The sequence below is a fragment of the Strix aluco genome, chromosome 6, assembly GCF_031877795.1.
Source record: "Strix aluco isolate bStrAlu1 chromosome 6, bStrAlu1.hap1, whole genome shotgun sequence".
Taxonomy (NCBI): domain Eukaryota; kingdom Metazoa; phylum Chordata; class Aves; order Strigiformes; family Strigidae; genus Strix; species Strix aluco.
Genome location: NC_133936.1, coordinates 5,345,725 through 5,364,510, shown reverse-complemented (window position 1 = coordinate 5,364,510; position 18,786 = coordinate 5,345,725). Strand labels below are relative to the sequence as shown.

Genomic DNA, 18,786 nt, shown 5'->3' with positions numbered 1-18,786 from the left:
ACAGGGCATTTTGTCTTCAGAATTTTCCATAAAATCTTTTTCAATAGGCTTAATAAATAAAATAAACCACTTAACCTATGAAATAAAAAAGAATCAAACAACATTTTCTAGATATTAAAATAATATTAATATACTGTGTAAATCAAGTAGTTGACATTTGTACACGCTGAAACAAAAAGTCTAGAGAAATATAAAGCCAGCTGACTGTCTCTGTTGCTTAGTCCGTGCCAAAGAGAAAATGAAGGTCCTGACATACCCTCTGGTCAGAGTCAGATTCAGGGAAACTCACACATGAGGGTATCCGCCTCCTAGCCATGAAAAAGAAAAAAAGATAGGCACAAAAATCCTCTCTTTTCTTCCTGAATAAACCAAGAATGTGAAGCACTATGCCCTGGTACAGTACACATGCCATCATAGACAAGGAGCTGGCAGTATTTCCACTGCAAACCCCATTTAGTGAGACTTTACAGTTCAGCCATTAACAGAACACTTTGGGCTAACACTTGACAAAATGAGTCTTGGCCTAGAGGAGATGTTCACACACATACACACACACAAAAGTTAAGTCCATTAAGTTCCTTTAGGGGAAAAAAAGAGGTAGTTGTAGTTTCAGATTCTTTCAACATCCCTGTTGCTTAAAAATAAAGTTATGGTTTTAAAATAGAATTGTGAAGGCATAATTCCACAATGTAGACTAATTGCTTTTCCTGCGGAAAAAAAAAAAAATATTACTACAACTACACTATATTTTTCCAAAAATGTTTTACAGCAATAAAACACATTTAAAAAAGTTTTGCTGTCTGTATGCAACACTATGGGGTCAGTTTAAAACACCCTGTCTCCTTTTTTCTGCCTGCAATTCAAGAGAGCAAATAACTGCAGTTGTATTTTATTACTTCAATTATTTGCTGTAGCAGCTTGTGTTACATCAATGTTTTAACCATATAATATAGCAGTCTAATGGGATTGATACCTAAGTGAGAGAAATTGTAGCAACAGAAAGCTTCAGGAGCAAGGCAGAGGGCAAAGTACGAGGGCAGCTTAAAAAGGAGGTTTTATAATAAGGCTTTCACTTCTTTAAGAAAAGATTTTTTTTTAGCTCATTTTACTTCCCTGAATTTATGAAACCGATATTGTTAGCAATCTAGTAACTGAATTGTCCCTAAATTGGCTACTGCATGATAAACCCCTAAGGAATTAACAAGTCTCTTAAAGATCTTCAGTTGTATATTCTCTTAGCAGATTGTTTTATTATAATCAGGATCCTCACAGATCATGGATGTAATTATATAGCAAACCAACTTCCTTTTGTCTTCACGCAGAAAAACAATGCTCCCTGGTTTGGTAGGAATGACATATATGTAAATGAGAGCAAAATGTGGCCATTTTGTTTCATAACACAACACAACCATATCACTTGGATCCTGAGCAGCTCCAGACAGCCTGATCCAGTTCTCTTCATGATTCCTTCATGCACCTCTCTTTTTGGTGCCCGAGATGATGCATTCCAAATAATTGAAATTCTCAGGAAACAGATATTGCTATTAGGATCTGCTTTCTCATGCTTATTCTACTTTGTAATGGACATAGGTTATTTCTTTCTAGAATTCCTGCTTTACTGATACCAGCCTCTGTCCACCAAAATGGAGATTTCTCTTTAAGGACCTGAATAGATCTATTTTGTAGTCATTGGTTTTCCTTACAGTTAAGGAAATGTTTCAGTGTTTTGTTGGACCAGGGTCTTAAACTTTACATGTTTGGATCAGAAATGTAAATATTCAGATTTTCTCTCAGGATTTAAAAACAAAGAACAAGAATTTATTTGGTTGCCCAGATTATGGACCATTTACAGGTAATATTGAGGCTCTTAAAAAATCACCATGGACCCCTCCAAACCAAGGGTGAGGTGATGGATCTTCTCTGAGATGTCTTCAGAAAATAAGAAAGACCTCAAAAGACAGGAAGAGGCTATTCCATACCTCTTCCCCCCATCTTCCCAGGAAAAGTTTCGTCCAATATTTCAAACCATATGTTTAGATTTGTCAGTCCTGAACTGACATGGTGTTATGTGACATAACATACCAAAGTAGCTGCCACCAAATGGCTTTCCTGTGCCAGCAGTAACCACACAATGGTGTTGGAGGTACCACAACTTTTTGTTTACTTAGGAATGAAATAATTTTGATGAGTGTATGGTATCAGTTAGCAAGTGTTGAGTTCTTTATGGTGATACTGCTCATGTTGACTTAAATGGAAAACGGATCAGCTCAGAAATCTTTAATAAGAAAAGTTTCTTAGTGTACTTGTAGTGATGCCCTGTGGAGCCACTAGAACTAAAAATCTGTCAGCATACTTGGTAGAAACTTTGTTTCATGGTTCTCTAACTCATATGATTGAGATTAAAGTGAACAAAATCTTGGCACATAGTTTGGCAGTCGCGAAGCATTCCTCTGTTTGTGTGTAGATGTGTGTGTGTGTGTGTGAGACAGACAGACAGAGAGAGGGAGAAATTTAGCAGGCACTCATTTGGTGTTAAATTATCAGGTGTTACATATTTTTAATAAACCTTAGTAGAAAGATAAGACACATCCTCTTCCAGTGAAAACTGCTTTCACTTCACCTATAAACTTAACTTTGAACAAGCTGAGCATCTACTCTAACCACTGAAAACAAAATCATTCAAATTCTCCAGCCCAGCTAAACTGTAAGCCAGACTTGAATCCAAACAGGAAGGTAGAAGATGCTGGAAGGGTGCTCTTTTGGCAGTCAGGTTTTCCTACGTTACCACTAAAGCAGAGGAGCTCACAAACTGCTTGTTTTAGTGCCCTGATCTATGACCTACAGGGCTGTCCTCACAGCAGTGGTTACTCTCCAGGCATAAATAGCACTGATCCAGGGACAGAGCTTTTCGCACAGGAGCACTTCTACCATCACTGAGCAAAGACAATCTTTTTAGATACTTTGCAAGCCGTCGTCACATAATATTTAAAAAGTATCTGAATTTTCACACTAGAAATTGTTCACAATGGTTCCTTTCATTATCTCTATTTCAGTTGCATTTTTGTATTCTGATATGTCATACATTAAAAACACAAAGAACACAGCTTACAGAAGATTTTGTGTTAGAAACTTTGCAACTGTCTTGGATGTCTCTATAGTAAATGTCATTAATCATTACCGGAATTTTCACCAAAGAAGGAAATTAGATATGGAAAACACTGTATGCCAACTTTGCCTTTCCAAGCCTTCAGAAATACCAGAGGGTCTGTGTGAACCCTAGTAAAAGGGATGAGATTGGATTTCTACCTTCCTTACATCATTCCATGTCACAGTCAGCATTAAGATACAAAGACAATGATTCAAATCAAAATTCTTCCCATAGCTTCAAATTTAAAAATAATTATCTTGCATGAAAATATCAAATGATACTCATATTTTTGGATTTACTTAACACAAAATTCAGCTAACAGATATCCGGTGTATTATATAGCAGCAACTAGGTTTTTTCTTATCAGGAGTCAGAATTTTTCTGTATTTCTTGCATGTCTCAGTAATGTTTCAGTTATATTATTTGTACTTCATTGTGATTTTTTTTCTTCATATTTCAAAGTAGAAAACAATTTGTTCCATTTCAGACTATACTTAAATAATCTTTTTTCAGGAGTTCCTGAGCAATTCATACACAATTTTTGTGCTATTTTAATCTAGTATACCATGGTATGCGAGTCAAACCATAAAATGAAAACTATGGAGTTACTTCTATCAAAGTAATGAAGTATGTACTAGTCTCTTAAGTTTTGGTACTTATCACTCTTCATAAACCAGTTCAGGATTTTTATGGTTTCTGTAGATATCTTGACTGCATTGTCTGCTGAATGTTGCTTTGGCGATGGTTCAGATTTTGCCCAAATTAAATGGAGACAGAAAAAAAGCTTTTAAGTTACCTGAACCTGTTTGGGGACAGTCAATGTAGTGGGAATGACAGGAAAAATAATATATACAACTGCGGAGTCCTGCAGCTAAGATGGCAAAAAAAAAAGTGCAAAAATATCTAAGCAAGATAGGTGTTTGTCATATCAAAATTAATGTTTCCGATTTTTCACATAGTACTGCTTAATGTCACTGTTTCATAACACTAAATGTGACTTTTGCAAAAACAAGAAAACTTTGCTCACTTAGACTATTTTTATCACACAAAAGAAGGTGTAAGAACAAGCAGTGGATTCCTATGATTTTAATCATCATTGGGTCTTTAAATGTGTGCAATGTACATTGGGAAAGATATTATTAAAGTAAAAGTTATCTACATATATATACATATACACACACACCTTTGTATTATCACATTTGTATGTTAGACAGATATGCAATGCTAAGAATTCAGTAAGTTGGTGTTAGATAGCCTTATGTATACTTATCTTCCAAGAGAGCCTCTGAGTTTTCCACACAGGCATGGACTGTAACACCCAAAGGTGTCTGATAGTGTGCCTTAGACTAAAGAATCTAATTTTTAAATGTTTTCTCCCACTTAAAGATAAAAAGCAAATACAAAGATAGATGCCTACAATATGATATGAATAAGCAAAGACCGTTACCAACTGCACATGAGAGCCTGAACTCCATTTTTAGAGCAGGGTACTGCACATTCCTTCTGTTAGACATCCAGAACTGAGCTGGTCTAATTTTTAACTGTAAGAAACAGATCCAGCCCTCTGTGTTATGCAACAAAACAAGTCCTATCAAGTGCCTTGCTGATATTTCTTTAACTGTTGTTGAACTATAACAGTTAAACTGTTCACATTCACTCCCCAGCAATGCACAGCAGCTGTAGGAAGTGCCCCCAGACAGTTAGGTAGGACCCATTCCTGAAAACAAGATAGATAACCTTGAGATATTTAAGTTTGAACGGAGCATAGCTTCAGGCTGTCAAGTGAAAAATGGATCTGTTATAGAGAAGAGTATTGGGCCTATCTGGACTCCTCAACTATCTCTAAAAAGCCAAGGAATGATGGGAGAAGAAGTCCTGTGACTTTCAATTTTCATCCTAAATATCCCTATTCCATCCTAAATTTCCTATCCCAGTCACTCTCCTTAAAAAAAATTAAAAAACTCTTTGCCAAGCAAAGACACTACAGTCCAGAAAATGCAAACTCCTTACCCGTTTTGGCTGAAGATTATGTGTGCCCAAATGTACAGTTCTTCCGCTTCCAACAGTTAAAAGTCCAATAAGCAGCAGTACTAGTCAGGATGGGGAGGTGACATTACTGAGGTCTAATTTAATCTCTCGCTATTGTGAAAGACGGGAAAAGCTTTGTCCCTACTGTGCACTAAATTCTCTTTAAAATCAGCATTGGGAGTAAGAGATGTTTGGAGAATTATATCTGTCCCTTAGCTTTTAACCAGTTCCTACTGATGTCAGTGGACCTGACTGAAAGTCCTATATAGTCCTAAGAGGAGAGTCAGACCCCCCAAAGTGCAATTTCCCTTAGTGTTCTGATGTTGCTCAAAAAACACAGGCATGATGTTGGTGATGATGGATCCCCAAATGAAGCACATTTTAACCAAAGTGGGAGGATTTAGAAAAATGCATAAATTTCTTGTATGCTACTGTCTGTAACAGGCAGATCTTCAGCCAGTTTAGTGAGCATAAGTTACAGCTGGCTTTTGCTGGAATAGTTTACGCTCTTGACCCTCCTCAGTTGTATAGCCAATAGGGACTTGTCAGGCTACATGTGTTTTTAAACTTCTTTCAGCTAAATCAGAAATCCAAAAGCAAAATACAGCTCTCAGCAGTATCATGTGGAGTTGTGACACTCCCTGGAGGGCTCAGGGTCCATAAACCAATGAATGGATTACAATGAGGCATAAATGTAGTATTTTCATCCATGACAGATATAATCTTGAGCCTGTTTTTTCATGTTACTTAACTCTTTCAGAACGTAATGTGTGACAGAAAATGTCTTATAATGCACATTGCAGTAAATATCAGTCAAGTATGCTTTATTGCTGAGCTCTACATGTTTCCAGAAGTTAACAGGCACAGCTGGGATATAAGAAATGGCAATGTTGTATATATTTCTTGAACATACAAAATACCTTGGCTCTCTTCTCCCCCACTCTCCACATTACATCCCCAGCTGTTCTGATCATGTCACACAGTGGATGAGTTTTTCCATCGTCAGCTTCTCCTAAAATGATAACCTTTATTCAGGCTTTCATCCTCCCAAAAATAAACTGCATTATCCACATTGTCATCACATTCAAATTAGACTATCACAGCATATATTGCGTGGCACAGAATAATAGAAATGGTAACTGATGGAAGGTGGTGAACTGCCTGTTGGTAGCTGTACCTAGCAGAAAATACTCAGTATTAGTATTTAGCATTTATTGATTTTCCTACACATGACTCAAATCTCTCTACCTGAAATTCCCTTCTTTCAGTCACTATAGTGTCATGCGGCCACAATGCCAGACAGGTAACAGTTGGAAGCTGCACATTTCTGGAGGCATAAAGCTGATTATATCAGCTTTTGAAAATTCCTAATACTCCTGCAAGACCTTTTGGTCAAGCAGGAGGAAAAGTATACTTGATAAAGTAGCAGAGAACCATAGAAATCCTCTTTTATTTCAGATAAATTAAGCATTAGTCAGAATGGACGAACTAGTCCATACATGAGAAGCAGTGACTGCAGCAAATGAGAGCAAATAGGAGTGGTGGAGGAGGTATTAAAAAAAGAAAACAAACAAGCAAACAAAAAAGAAATAAACATTCACAAAATAAATACTAATGTGTTATAGAGAGAGAATGGCTATATCCAAACATTTGGTAATTTCAGATATTATGCTGTGTTACATAAAGGAAGACAACATTATTTCCTTTTAAGCTGCCATTCCATTTAAATCAGCGAGCTGATGTGTGTACTTGAGGTCTGTATTTGGTAGGAATTTTTCCCCTTTAGCATAAACCTTGTTGATTTAAAAAGTGAACAAAGATGAATCAGGTGGTAAATGTATTCATGTAATCATTTTCATTAATAAGCCGTTATAAATAATAGAGGGAAGGTTTTAAGTGTATAATTCTCTGTAGCACAATTGAGATTTTTCCACATCTTCAGCAGTAAGTTAATTAGAATCACCTGCATTTTCTTGGGCGGACACCAAATGGATTGCAAACAAAAACAGATTAAAATAGCTGTAGCTCATGGCATACAGATGACAAGATTCACAAAGAGGACAATCAGGCAATGAAAACCTCCTCTTTTTCAAACATTTTTAAAGGAAATTCAGCTCTTGTGAGTCGCTGTAAAAAGACGTTTGTAAGTGTTTCGCTGAAAGACTAGAATAGCTTTGTTTCTGATCCCATGATGAGTGAAAGAAATGTTTAAGAAAGATCACTTTACAGAGAGATTCAGACTGAAATGTGATGACTGTGATTCAAGCCAAGCCAAAAATTACAGCTCAGAATTAAAGGGGATGGACGTGGCTTGGGAATCCATTTTCCCACATTCCTGAATCTCAATCATCCCAGCCAATGTTTAAAAGAAAATACAGTGGAAAGCAATGAGGTCACTGTGTTTAGCTGCAAGAAGTGGGACTATCAGAACGGCAAAAGTATATATTGGAGGTAACAGCAAAATTACAGTGAACACGCTGCATGTTCGATGGTTTCATTCAAAAAAAACAACTTCAAAGTTTAGTTTTGTTTCTTGTTACAGGGAGCCTTCTGAGCAAGTCTTGTTGGTCCTGAGGCTTTTAAACCATAAACTTCTTGAATGTCAAAGACAGTACAACACAATAGAGAAGAAGACGAAGGCATAGCAAGCTTGATTTAGGCATTAAACAGCAGCCGTGCATAGCAGTGAACTGTGTGCTAGTTTAAATTGCACTTGCTTTGTACTGTTGCTATCCTTATTTATTTGTATATAAATATCTAAGTGGAAATTCTACCATCAAGTGATATGAAACAGAATAAAGTATATCATCCATCATATTCACTTGTTACTTATTCTCAGTATGTAATGCTCATATTCAGTGTTGTAATTGCTTCCATTAAACAGTTTCTACAGGGTCTTGAAAACAATGAGATCTTAGTCAAGCTTTTCTCCTTTCATTGCATCTTGAAGTTATTACTGCAAGAAAAAATGAGATTCTCTTTTTATGTAGGAATGCCCCTCATCTTCTTGATATTATTGCAGTCAAACATAGAATTATTTCTTGTTAGCTAATTTCCTAAAGAGATTTACCAAACCTCATGTCAGACACCTCCTATAGAGTCATTTCTTAGCTTGTTAAGAACTAGTACAATTTCTCCTCTCCTTTCTTCCCCCCACTATCTCTGCCTTTACTAAATTCCAATGCAGTGTTGGATTTGTACTAATAATAGAATAAAGAAAATCTTGATCATGATACCTTGAATTCGGGCTTGTCTGTCACAGGTCCTGCAGCTGGGCAGTGCTGGTCATCAGTCCTCAGTACCTGCAAATCATGTGAAAAGTACCAATGGAGAGGACATCTCTCCATCCTCTCTTCAGTACAAAGCAATGAAGCATATACTTTATGTTTCATTTCATTTGCTTTGATATCCAGTACAGTGCTCCATTGGACATCCTATTTGTAGCTCATGAAGAGGTGCAATCTCCTCCCTGCTTCTCTTTGATACTCCTCTTTCTATAATTCAGAGGATCACATTAGTCCTTTTTGCTATAGCACTGAACTGAGATCATGTTCAGCTAATTATTTAAAATAAACCTCAAGCCCTTTGCAATCTACATCCAGACTGTTGGATGTACCCTGTGTTTCTCCATATAAAAACTTATTTTACCAGACTGTGACCATTTAAGGTAGCAATTCAGACCTTCTGTAACTTTACCTGTCCTTATAATCATTTAATATCTCCCTGATCTTTGTGTCATCTGCTTACTTTGCCAACAGAGATTTTTTTTCTCATTGTCCACATCTCTGATAAAGGTATTAGATGGCACTGGACTGAGCGCTCCACTCCTGAGAGCTCTGCCGGTTATGACCTTGTTAACTGATATCTCCCATTAACTACCACATTTTGAGGTCTGTCATTGAGCCAGTTTTTAATCCATGTAATATATGCCCTGTTAATTCCATAAAATGCAAGTGCTTTAATCAAAATGTCATGTGGTACTAAGTCAAAAGCCTCATGGAAAGCCAAACATACTATTTCAATACCATTGCCTTTATCAACCAGACCTGTCAAAAATCCAATCCTATCAAAAAATGCAACAAGTTTGCTAGACAAGGCCCTGATTTCCATGAAACCATGCTGGTTGAGATTAATTATATTTTGCTATGAATTATTTGTTCATAGAGTCCTGAATTAATTATTTAAGTAGACTGTCTGGGACTGAGGTCAGTCTAGCCAGTCTCCAAGTGCATCCCTCTTACTGCTTTTACAATATCTGCCACTATTTCCAGCCTTAGTCATTTCCAAGTATTTCTCTATATTTTATTTGCAAGTGAGAGATACATGTATATCATGAGCACCAATAAGTGAAAAATGGTTTTTTTTACAACAGTGATTATCTCTTTGTCCTTCAGATTCACTTCCAATATCAAGAACTGCTTGGTCTCCTAGGTTTGGTTAGCCTTGTCTATCTGGTAGAACTGTCTAACATGATGTTTGTATGGCACCCACTTCCATAGTAGCCAAGTACCTTCTCTGGACTAGGGATGGGGCCTGTTTTCATATCAGATGTTAGCTGGGATGTTGCTTTCAGCTTCATGAATGTGATCCTTTGAAGGGAGGAGTACAAGAAGTGGGTAGTTCTGATGATCAAAAGAGAAGTTTTTTTCCAGCACAGCAAATCCCAGTGTCAGCTTCCGGCCCCAGTCCAGGAGCTTTAGGGCATGCCTAACCCCACCCAACGCCACACTAAAAAGCAGGATAGAGATGTCAGCAACACTGAAAACCCTGCTGAATGCAGATAGTCTTACATTCAAAAGGAGCTGGTGCTTGTTTTAACCCAGCTGACCCAAGCTGATCAACCTGATCAACCAGGTTTACTGGTTGAAGAATCTTCAGCTGACATCTCATCTGCACCACGCTTCACTTTACATCCATGTGTCCCTTCTTTGCTGTTAATGCCTCTATGTTTTTGTCTGTCTGGTGTAACTCAAATTTGTTTCATCGTTCTCATCATTTTCACGTCTGGTTTCCATAACATCAGACAAAACCACTTCTTTTGCTCCCACATTCACCTGATACTCCGGATACCTTTTGTAACCCTATCCAGATACAGTATTTTTTATGTCAAATTTTAATGTGTCAGGTTTATTCTTTGTTACTCTTCATGATCTTCCTTCTACTGGCATACAGATATTCACCCTTTTGTGAAACTTTATTTTTGTTACATATTGTTTGTGGTGTTTTTCTCATCTGACACACTATCTTGCCGTTAATGTATTTGCTGCATTCACCCCTTTCTGCATCTTTAAATGACTTCATGCCTTGCTTTTGTGCCCTTAGTAAACTTTTAAAAAATTGTTTATATATCAGATATTTATAGTGAGATGCATATGAAAACAGGAGGAAAGAATTATAGTTTTAGGGAGAACATACCCTGATAATGACCTCTTAAATATTTGTAAAGATAGCCCTGGGCATCTGAGCCCACAAAATAGTTTATAATACAACAGCTTGATTACATAATGATACTTTAGTTTTAAAATGTATGATCTTTCTGTTTATGGGAAGGCATAATAGGCTCCTTTGAAATACAATATTTTTGCCCTGAACATAACTGATTTTAAATGAAAGGACTAACTAAAGAATGCCTTTCTTCAAGTTTGTACTTCACTTTGTTGTTAAATCCAGCACGATGGTTTCTTTTACAAAACTCCTACCAGGCCTGGGGACCACACCTATTTCAGGATACATTAATTGTGGAAGTTTCATGGGTTTCTATGCAGGAAGTTACCTAGTACCATTTAAAATGGTATGTTTCAAATTCTAAATCTTGTTAAAAAACAGAGGGAGAAATTTCTGTATACCACCACTCCCCTTCCCCCTGCACATAGAGAATTTCCTTTTATATTCAGTCTGAAGATATTGTCAAATACAGATTAAGTTTAGGAGGAATGCAATGTCATTTGGGAGAGTGCACAGAAGAATTCTTTTCTATGCAACAGAAAAGAATTAATGAGAATATTTCATTCAAGGCAGTTCATAAAGCATAAGGACTAACTCAACCAATATCAAAGTCTGATATTTTAAAACATATGTTTGAAGAAATATATCACCTAAGCTCTAATTTTTTCCCGTGATTTTAATGTTTCCCTGCAATACTTGGTTTCACCTCAAACTGCTACTGGAGCTGACACTGACCTGCATTCATGGTTATTTCCATTTTGGCTAGAAGCAGGATTGCAAGAAATGTTCTTAAATATGTGTTCTTCTAACATCTGTGCTGTTATGCAGAGTGACTAGAACATTCATTATTGTTTATGAATCTCAACCAAGCCTGAGTTCAGTTGCCTTTTAGCTTTCTCATCAGGAATACCTGTATAATTTTTAAAAATGAAAATAGTTAAAATTTGCCAGTAGTTTGGCAGCTAAACTGATGTATTCTTGCATAAGTCCTTTTCCTACATTTCTTATACCATTACAAAATTTAGAATTGGAAATACTGAATTATCATGTTTTTTGCTATCATTTCTAGTCTAAGCCTAACAAGGTTCATCCTGTTCTCAGGTTCCTCATTAAAACAAACAGAAGCAGAGTTGAAGATTGGGATGTAAAGCAAGTAAAATTCTTGTTCTCCTCTAGGGCAGAATCCAGTGATTCTTCCCTGAAAAACCCCACTCCAAAACACAAGAAGGTCACCCTATAGTGAGCAAGAGTTAGATTTCATTAAAATGAATGTTTTTTCTGAAAAGTTCTTTGCCACTATACTTAAATGCCAGCACCAGATAGGAAACTCTGCAAGGCTTTTGTTTCATCTTGTTCCCTAAGTATTTATAGCCTGCCGTGAAGAAACACTGACAGCAGTGCAGTGATGTTTTTATTCTTGATAGAGGTGCCCTTAAAAGTGAATTTGCTTTGAAAATTGTTCATAGAATCAGGATATTAGAACTATAAAGAGATATTTCTCTTTCTTTCTCTTTCTCTCTCTTTCTCTCTTTTTCTCTTTTGTGCCTAATTGGATTTCCAAAATAAGTTGTTAACAATCCAGCTAAGATAATGTGGTCATGAAAAGGATGTCCAAATCCACCAATTTGCATTGGTTTGGTTTGGCTTAACTTTCAAAGTTCTTGGAGCAGAAAGTTGATGGCACGTGAACACTATAATTGGCTTGATATTCTTCTGTGTTGTTTTTTTTTTTTTTATTTTTTTCTCTCTGCCATATTGTACAGTGTCCAAATGAAATGCTAATCAGACCGCATTTCTGGACCAAAGTAAATTTACAACAATAATAATGCACTTGTATACTCCAGATCATTTTGCAAGAGGTAATATCCACCAATTTACAACATAGTTTGTTATTTTCACTTGATCAGGATAATTTATGCAGGTTCCAAATTGATGCTATTAATGTGAGACATAGCTATTTTACCCAAAGTGACATGTATTGCTTTCACTTCCATATATCCAAAAAGGTTAAGAACTGAATTGAGTTAGACCCAAACAAAAGTTAACATTCTGTTTTGGGTCTTGTTTGTTTGTTTGTTTGATTTTTCCTCTTTCTGGTTTAGACTTCAATTTACATGATGCAATTCTTAATCCCTTACCACAAGAGTACCACATTCCTATGCTAGGAATTACTCTTGCTCTCTTTCTCTCCCCTTACTAAACCAGAATGAGACTCTTCAGATTCTGGATAGAATTGCATTACTTAAACATTTTAGTAATTTCCATTTGCTCATATGTTATATATCCAGTAGATGGATAACTTCCAAGTGTTCTTGATTACCAAATCCTTTTTGATTTCTCTTAAATAAACTTTTTCTTTATCCCTCTGTAACCAAAGGGGATCTTCCTGAAATGAATCATCACTCTCAGTATTATGTTGCAGGACACCCACAGGTGCAGGGTAGAAAATTATCTAATAAAAGACTTAGATAACCAGTTTATAATATGGAATTATTATTCATTTTTAAAATAGATTATTTCATGTAAATCAAATCAGGATGTTCTTAGCAGCATAGACATAAAATCAGAACTATATTTTGTAGAGAGAGAAAACAAACATGCAAACAAACAAAAGACTTTAGTTGGTTTCAGTCTACATCAAAAGGAAAAGTAAATCTTTTAAAATGTTTCAAGATGAATGAGGAATACCTCCAAGCAGTTGAGTCCACTGGTTATGGCACTCATCTGCCAAGACATGATGCAAGTATCTTTGAAATAAGGACTTGGATCTCAGCTCCTTCTTATTTAAGTGTTATTGCAACTGTGCCTCTGAGCTTTTAGACTTGTTTTCACTCTTCCCTATAGTTTCAGTTTTTCCTTTTCACTCACCCCAAGTCGGGGGGAAAAAAAAAAATCCCCCTAAATACATTGTCAGGAAATAGTTCCTGAAAGTTTTTGGGTTTTGACAAATTAGTGTTTTCCTAGAGAAAGGCTTTCTCTGAAATTTCTTGCTAAAAGCTAATTAAAACTTGTCTTCCAAGTGATGAGTAGTTTTAAAAAACCCTGTTTTGTGCAGATTCTCTTGGTTTCTTATGTACTTGCAAGTTTTGAACGTGAAACGACAACGTATAGTTTAGTGTTTTCAATTTTTAAGCATGCAGATTCGGTCGTTGTCGCACAATAGCTAATTCTCCCGGGAAAGGAGAGCAGTTCCCATGTGCTTTGAAATGCTGCAGCTATGCAACCAGGGCTGGAAGTGCTATTTTAAACAGTCATATCAGCAGAGCTTGCTGTAGGAGATAATATGTCACAAAAGGAAGTATGACATCTAGTTTCACCTAGAAGATAAACCTTGAGTAGATATGCAGGGAGAAACAAGACTGTCAGGTTGTCCTTGAAAAGAATGGCCTATATTAATGAAGAAATGTACTCCAGGGCATATGCTATTTGGGATATTTAATTTCATCTTCAAACTTGTCTGATCTGCTATGAAGAATATAGTAGTGAAAGAGTAGTTGTGTGTAGTCTCACGCACGTCATGATTTCAGAGTGGGCACCTCAGCGCTTTATTTTCAGAAAGGTCACAGCCTCAGAAATTCACATCTGAAAAACCCAGGCCCCAGACTGAGAATCACTATTAATATAAATACCCCACATTTAAACAGGATTAGCATAGCATCGTGTGTATCCCAAACAGCCCTTCTCTATGAGCACAAGAGCTAATTCACTCTTTCTTTCCCATCACACTCAAATACCCTTGCAGAACCATATTCTGCTGACAGAATTACAAGATAATTATAGTTAGGTGTTTTGTATTCACTTAAGTTAATCTACCACTTTTATTTTTCATTGTTGTTTTAATCAGGCAGGAGGCACTTCACTTGTTGTCAGGTGGATTATTTTTCAGTCGTTCACTACACTGCTCTTCATACTTGTTAGGACGCTTCTGGCTTCCTGACAGACATACAAAGAAAAATACTTATATGATCTAAAATGAAATATGTGTTTCTCTTTCAGGTCTAGATGTTGATGGAATATACAGAGTTAGCGGCAATCTGGCAACAATACAGAAGTTACGATTTGTTGTCAATCAGGGTAAGTGATTCCTCCACCCTGGTAATGTTTTGTTTAGTACTTAACTGTCTCAGATGACAGTATTTCAGAATCTGCTATACATTAGTGGCATAGAATGATGAGCCGTGTTTTGGAAAAGAGAGGAAAGAGAAGGTAGGATATTGCACAGAGGGAAATGTCAGCTAGGAGGGAGAAAAAAGAGCAGAGTAAGCAGAGGAAAATAGTAGTTAAACAGGAGATGAGAAACAAACAAACAAACCAACTAAAGAAAAGAAAAAAGAAGGAAATGGATACATGAAATAAGGTGGCAAAAAACAAAGCATATGTAGAAACCAAAGAATCAAAGTACAGAGGAAAAAAAAGATTAAAAGGAAAAATAGCAGAATGTTTGGATGTTGAAAGTTAAACAAAACCAAAAGTAGTACAGGGATCCAAAGGAGACTAGCAAAAGAGAAAAAGGTGCTGAAAGGAACAGAAAAGCAAATACTAAAAGTATAGTACTAACTCTGTCAAAGTCAGTGGAAGATTTACCACTGATTTTGAAAAACAAAGATTTGACCCCAGGAAATGAGAAGAGAAAAGATGAATATTTTGGGGAACTAAGAACCAGAATTAGAACCAACCTGTACATATTTACTGAACATCTTTCCATAGACTCCACATATAATGAACATATTTCCACAACTACCAAAAAAAATATTTTTCACAGATGTGGCCTAAATGAATCTAACATTGATCAATAGATACTGTTACAGGTGTGAAAGCTGATATTGATAGCTAAGTAGGATAAATGACAAATACATTCTCCTCTCCAAACAGTTTACTACTCTTGGCAAAGACTAAATATCCACATATTAAATAGCTTAACAAATATCAATGATGATAGTGAAGCTCCTGATACTACTTAATGAGAAAATAAAATTAAGCTTCTCAGAAATTAAGAAAAATCTCAAATCCTAAATTCCATTAAAAGCTTTATACACTTTTGAATTAATGAAGTATAAATGTGAAACTACTGCAACATTTTCTCCTACTTTTTATTAACTTTTTTAGTTACCTGGAGACCACTAGTAGAACTGCTAAATATTGTGTATTGTATGTGGTTTCTTGGAGATGATAGCTGTTGGAGAAGAACTTCTTCGATTAGTTTTGTTCTATACATAAACTAAGACTTTTGACTCAAAAGTTCTCATGAAATTGAGAGATGTGAGAGACATAAAAATATTCCCACCTTCAAGCCTCCATTTACATCTCTAGGGAAGGTTTCAGGGAAGCAGTAGATGTTTGTCACCTCCTCAACTGCTCCAGATCAGTCTTGTCTTCAGCTGAAACTAGAGGGTGAACTCTGGTTTATGAGGAATCAGTATTTATGCCAGTAAATTCAGTGAGACTGAATAAACCATCAGCCTCATGGTTTTGACTCATTACTTGGGTTCCCTTAGATTTATAGTTGTTGGGTATTTGTGTGTCGATAATGTATTCTGCCTTGGTTTTCAACAACTGTACACTGTATTTTGTTTGGAGACAGAGAGGCAAAACCGGGATTTTCTATCCTTCTTTACTGCCTGGGATCTTAGCTCAGGAAAAAATGTGCCATAAAAATAATGGTCCTGTCTATCATGTCTCATGGCATCCAAAGGTTAACGTACTTGAGGTTAACATTACTGCTCAAGTTTTCACCTAAAACAGATGGGCTGATACTGTAAAGCTAGACAGAAGTCTAAGCTGGTTTTTTGCAGCACAGAGGTACCAGGCACCTTCTTCTTCTGGTTTATACTACTGTGAAAAATTAATATATAAAAATGAAGTTAATAGTACATTAAAGCCACTCTGACACTGGCTACTTATGGCATGTGCAAGAAATCTGCCTATTGAGCAACCAAAGAAAATTCAAAGAAAACTAGTGCCTCTTGGTGTTTCTTGTCTTTATTGATACAACTAGGGCACTCATGCATTTTATATCATAACAAAATAAATTTTCAATGTGAAGTGATATTATCCATCCGAGCCCTCCCTTACACATCCTTTAAAATCACAACTATAATAATATCTAGCCAGGTCTGTACTTAGCCTTTCCTCAGGTAAATGCATGCAGAAATGTCAAAGTTCATCTTCTGTAAACCCTAATGTCACTTTGCAGTGCTCAGGGGTGACACCAACACCATGTGAGGGGAAATGGGAGAATCTAACATTTCAGTCCCCAAAGAATAATCCAGTAATTTTTAATCAGAACATTCAAGAAGTAACACAGACACAAAGAATGGCTTTAAAATAGCAGACTAATGTTTCTATTGTTTAAAGAACACCCTTTCTCTGTGCTAGGTAGGAACCTGCAAGAAGGAAACAGCCCATTGAGTCACAGTGTAGGTGTGAAAAACACCATGGGGAGATGGGGGGAACAGGATTTATTTAATGTGTGCTCAGATCAATAGTGGTCTTCACCCAATGCCCCGAGAGCCTGATGTCCCCAGGAGCCAAATATCCCTGGTCAATTAGATGCTGAGGACAGCAGCAGTTTCAGACTGTTTCATGAAGTCACAAAAGTGACTCCCAACCTGCTTATTTACCAGTCCTCTAAAGCTCTGCAATGGGATGATGTTTAACCATGCACTCTCCATGCACCACTTTCACTCACACTCAATAATTATTGTGACCTCCTTGGCTCAATCCCTGTACCTTCATTTTTCTGTAGTTAACAGTGGGAAAGCAGTATTTATATATATGATTTTCCCATGGAGATTTTTTTTTAATTTTAGTTAAAGTTTAATTTAATTATAAATGCAAACAAATGTTCTGAAAAAGCCTATTTACATTGCAGAGATTGACTGTGCAATCAGTTCTTATACAGGCCAAATACTTAATGGGCTCTTTCTCCCTGTGTGCTTTGCCATTGTGTTACACCTACATTTACAGACTATAAGTAATATGTATCACATTGAAAATTAAAGATCAGAGAAGACACTGTAGTCTGGCTGCCATATTGAAGTATTTTTTATTATAATAATCATTAATTAGAATATAGCAAAGCTTTATTTGGCTCCTTTTCTTATACTGTTAATGTCATCTGCAGCATCAAAAATGAAATAAGAGAGAACTGGCGAATATGAGAGGAAAACAAACTAATAGTTGACAGCTTTATCATTAAAGAAGAACAGTAAAAATCTAAAAACACCTTTGAGATTCTAGATTTTTGGAGATGGGTTTACAATAAAAAAACATGCTTTGTAGCTTTTTTAATTCTCTGAATATACTTTGTGTTTAATTCTCATTTCTTGAGGTAAGCAGCTCCTGAAGAGGGCTTTTACCTTGCCAACATGAGCATCAGCAGAACGAACTACCTTATTTACTTTATCCCTTTCACAGAGTTTTCTTTTTCTATAAAAGTCTATTGATATCACACCTTTTTTAGTTCTGTGCAACAGGATTATCTTTTATCTATGATTTATTTTCCCATTAAGAACTGAAAAGATCAGTTGATCATAAGAGGACCAGGCTATAACATCTCTCAGCACTTTCGAAACTCTAAGTCATCATTTTTCAAATCACTGAATCAAGGCAGTAGAAGTTGTTTGGACCAAACTGACATCAGGAAATTCATACTTTTCTTAGTCTACAAGCACTGAAAGAATTTTTGTTTTAGAAACTAAACTACCAGTCATTTAATATTTCTAGATGAGAACCTATGGTAAAGGCTTCTATAATAGCCAGAGACATTAGACAGAGATGTCCATTCCTCTTATGCTTTCCGTATTACTGGTTAGGTCTAATAGTTGCGATCTTAAAAAAACAAAAAAACAAAAAAATTGGTACTTAGCAATTCTTTAGGGATTTTATGAAAAATCTGGAGGGCTTTTGCTGATTTTAAGCAAGGTCTAGTAAGTTAAAGCATTTTTACATATTTATAAGGATATTCTTTTAATTCACACCTGTAAAAGAAGGGATAAGGTACTGAAAATGGGTCTGGTAAGCCATGTAAAGTGTGCTGGCAGTTTCAGGGTATGAGGATGTTACTGAAAAGATCAATTGTTTTGGCCCAAAGTCCCAGGGTGGAGCTGAAATGGGCTCCGGGCCAATGGGTGGGGTGGGGGAGTCACAGGTGGAGCTGATCAGGG

The 18,786-nt window shown here is 36.3% G+C and overlaps 1 protein-coding gene across 4 annotated transcripts in view; it reads left to right on the top strand.

Annotated features, from left to right (window-relative positions):
• Positions 1 to 18,786, top strand: part of ARHGAP15 (Rho GTPase activating protein 15) — a 326,436-nt gene that overhangs the window by 205,031 nt on the left and 102,619 nt on the right. For all 4 annotated transcript variants that reach the window (XM_074828524.1, XM_074828523.1, XM_074828525.1 and 1 more), the window contains one exon: positions 14,618 to 14,695. In XM_074828524.1, the coding sequence (XP_074684625.1) occupies positions 14,618 to 14,695 (78 nt within the window). The remainder of the gene's footprint in view (positions 1 to 14,617; positions 14,696 to 18,786) is intronic.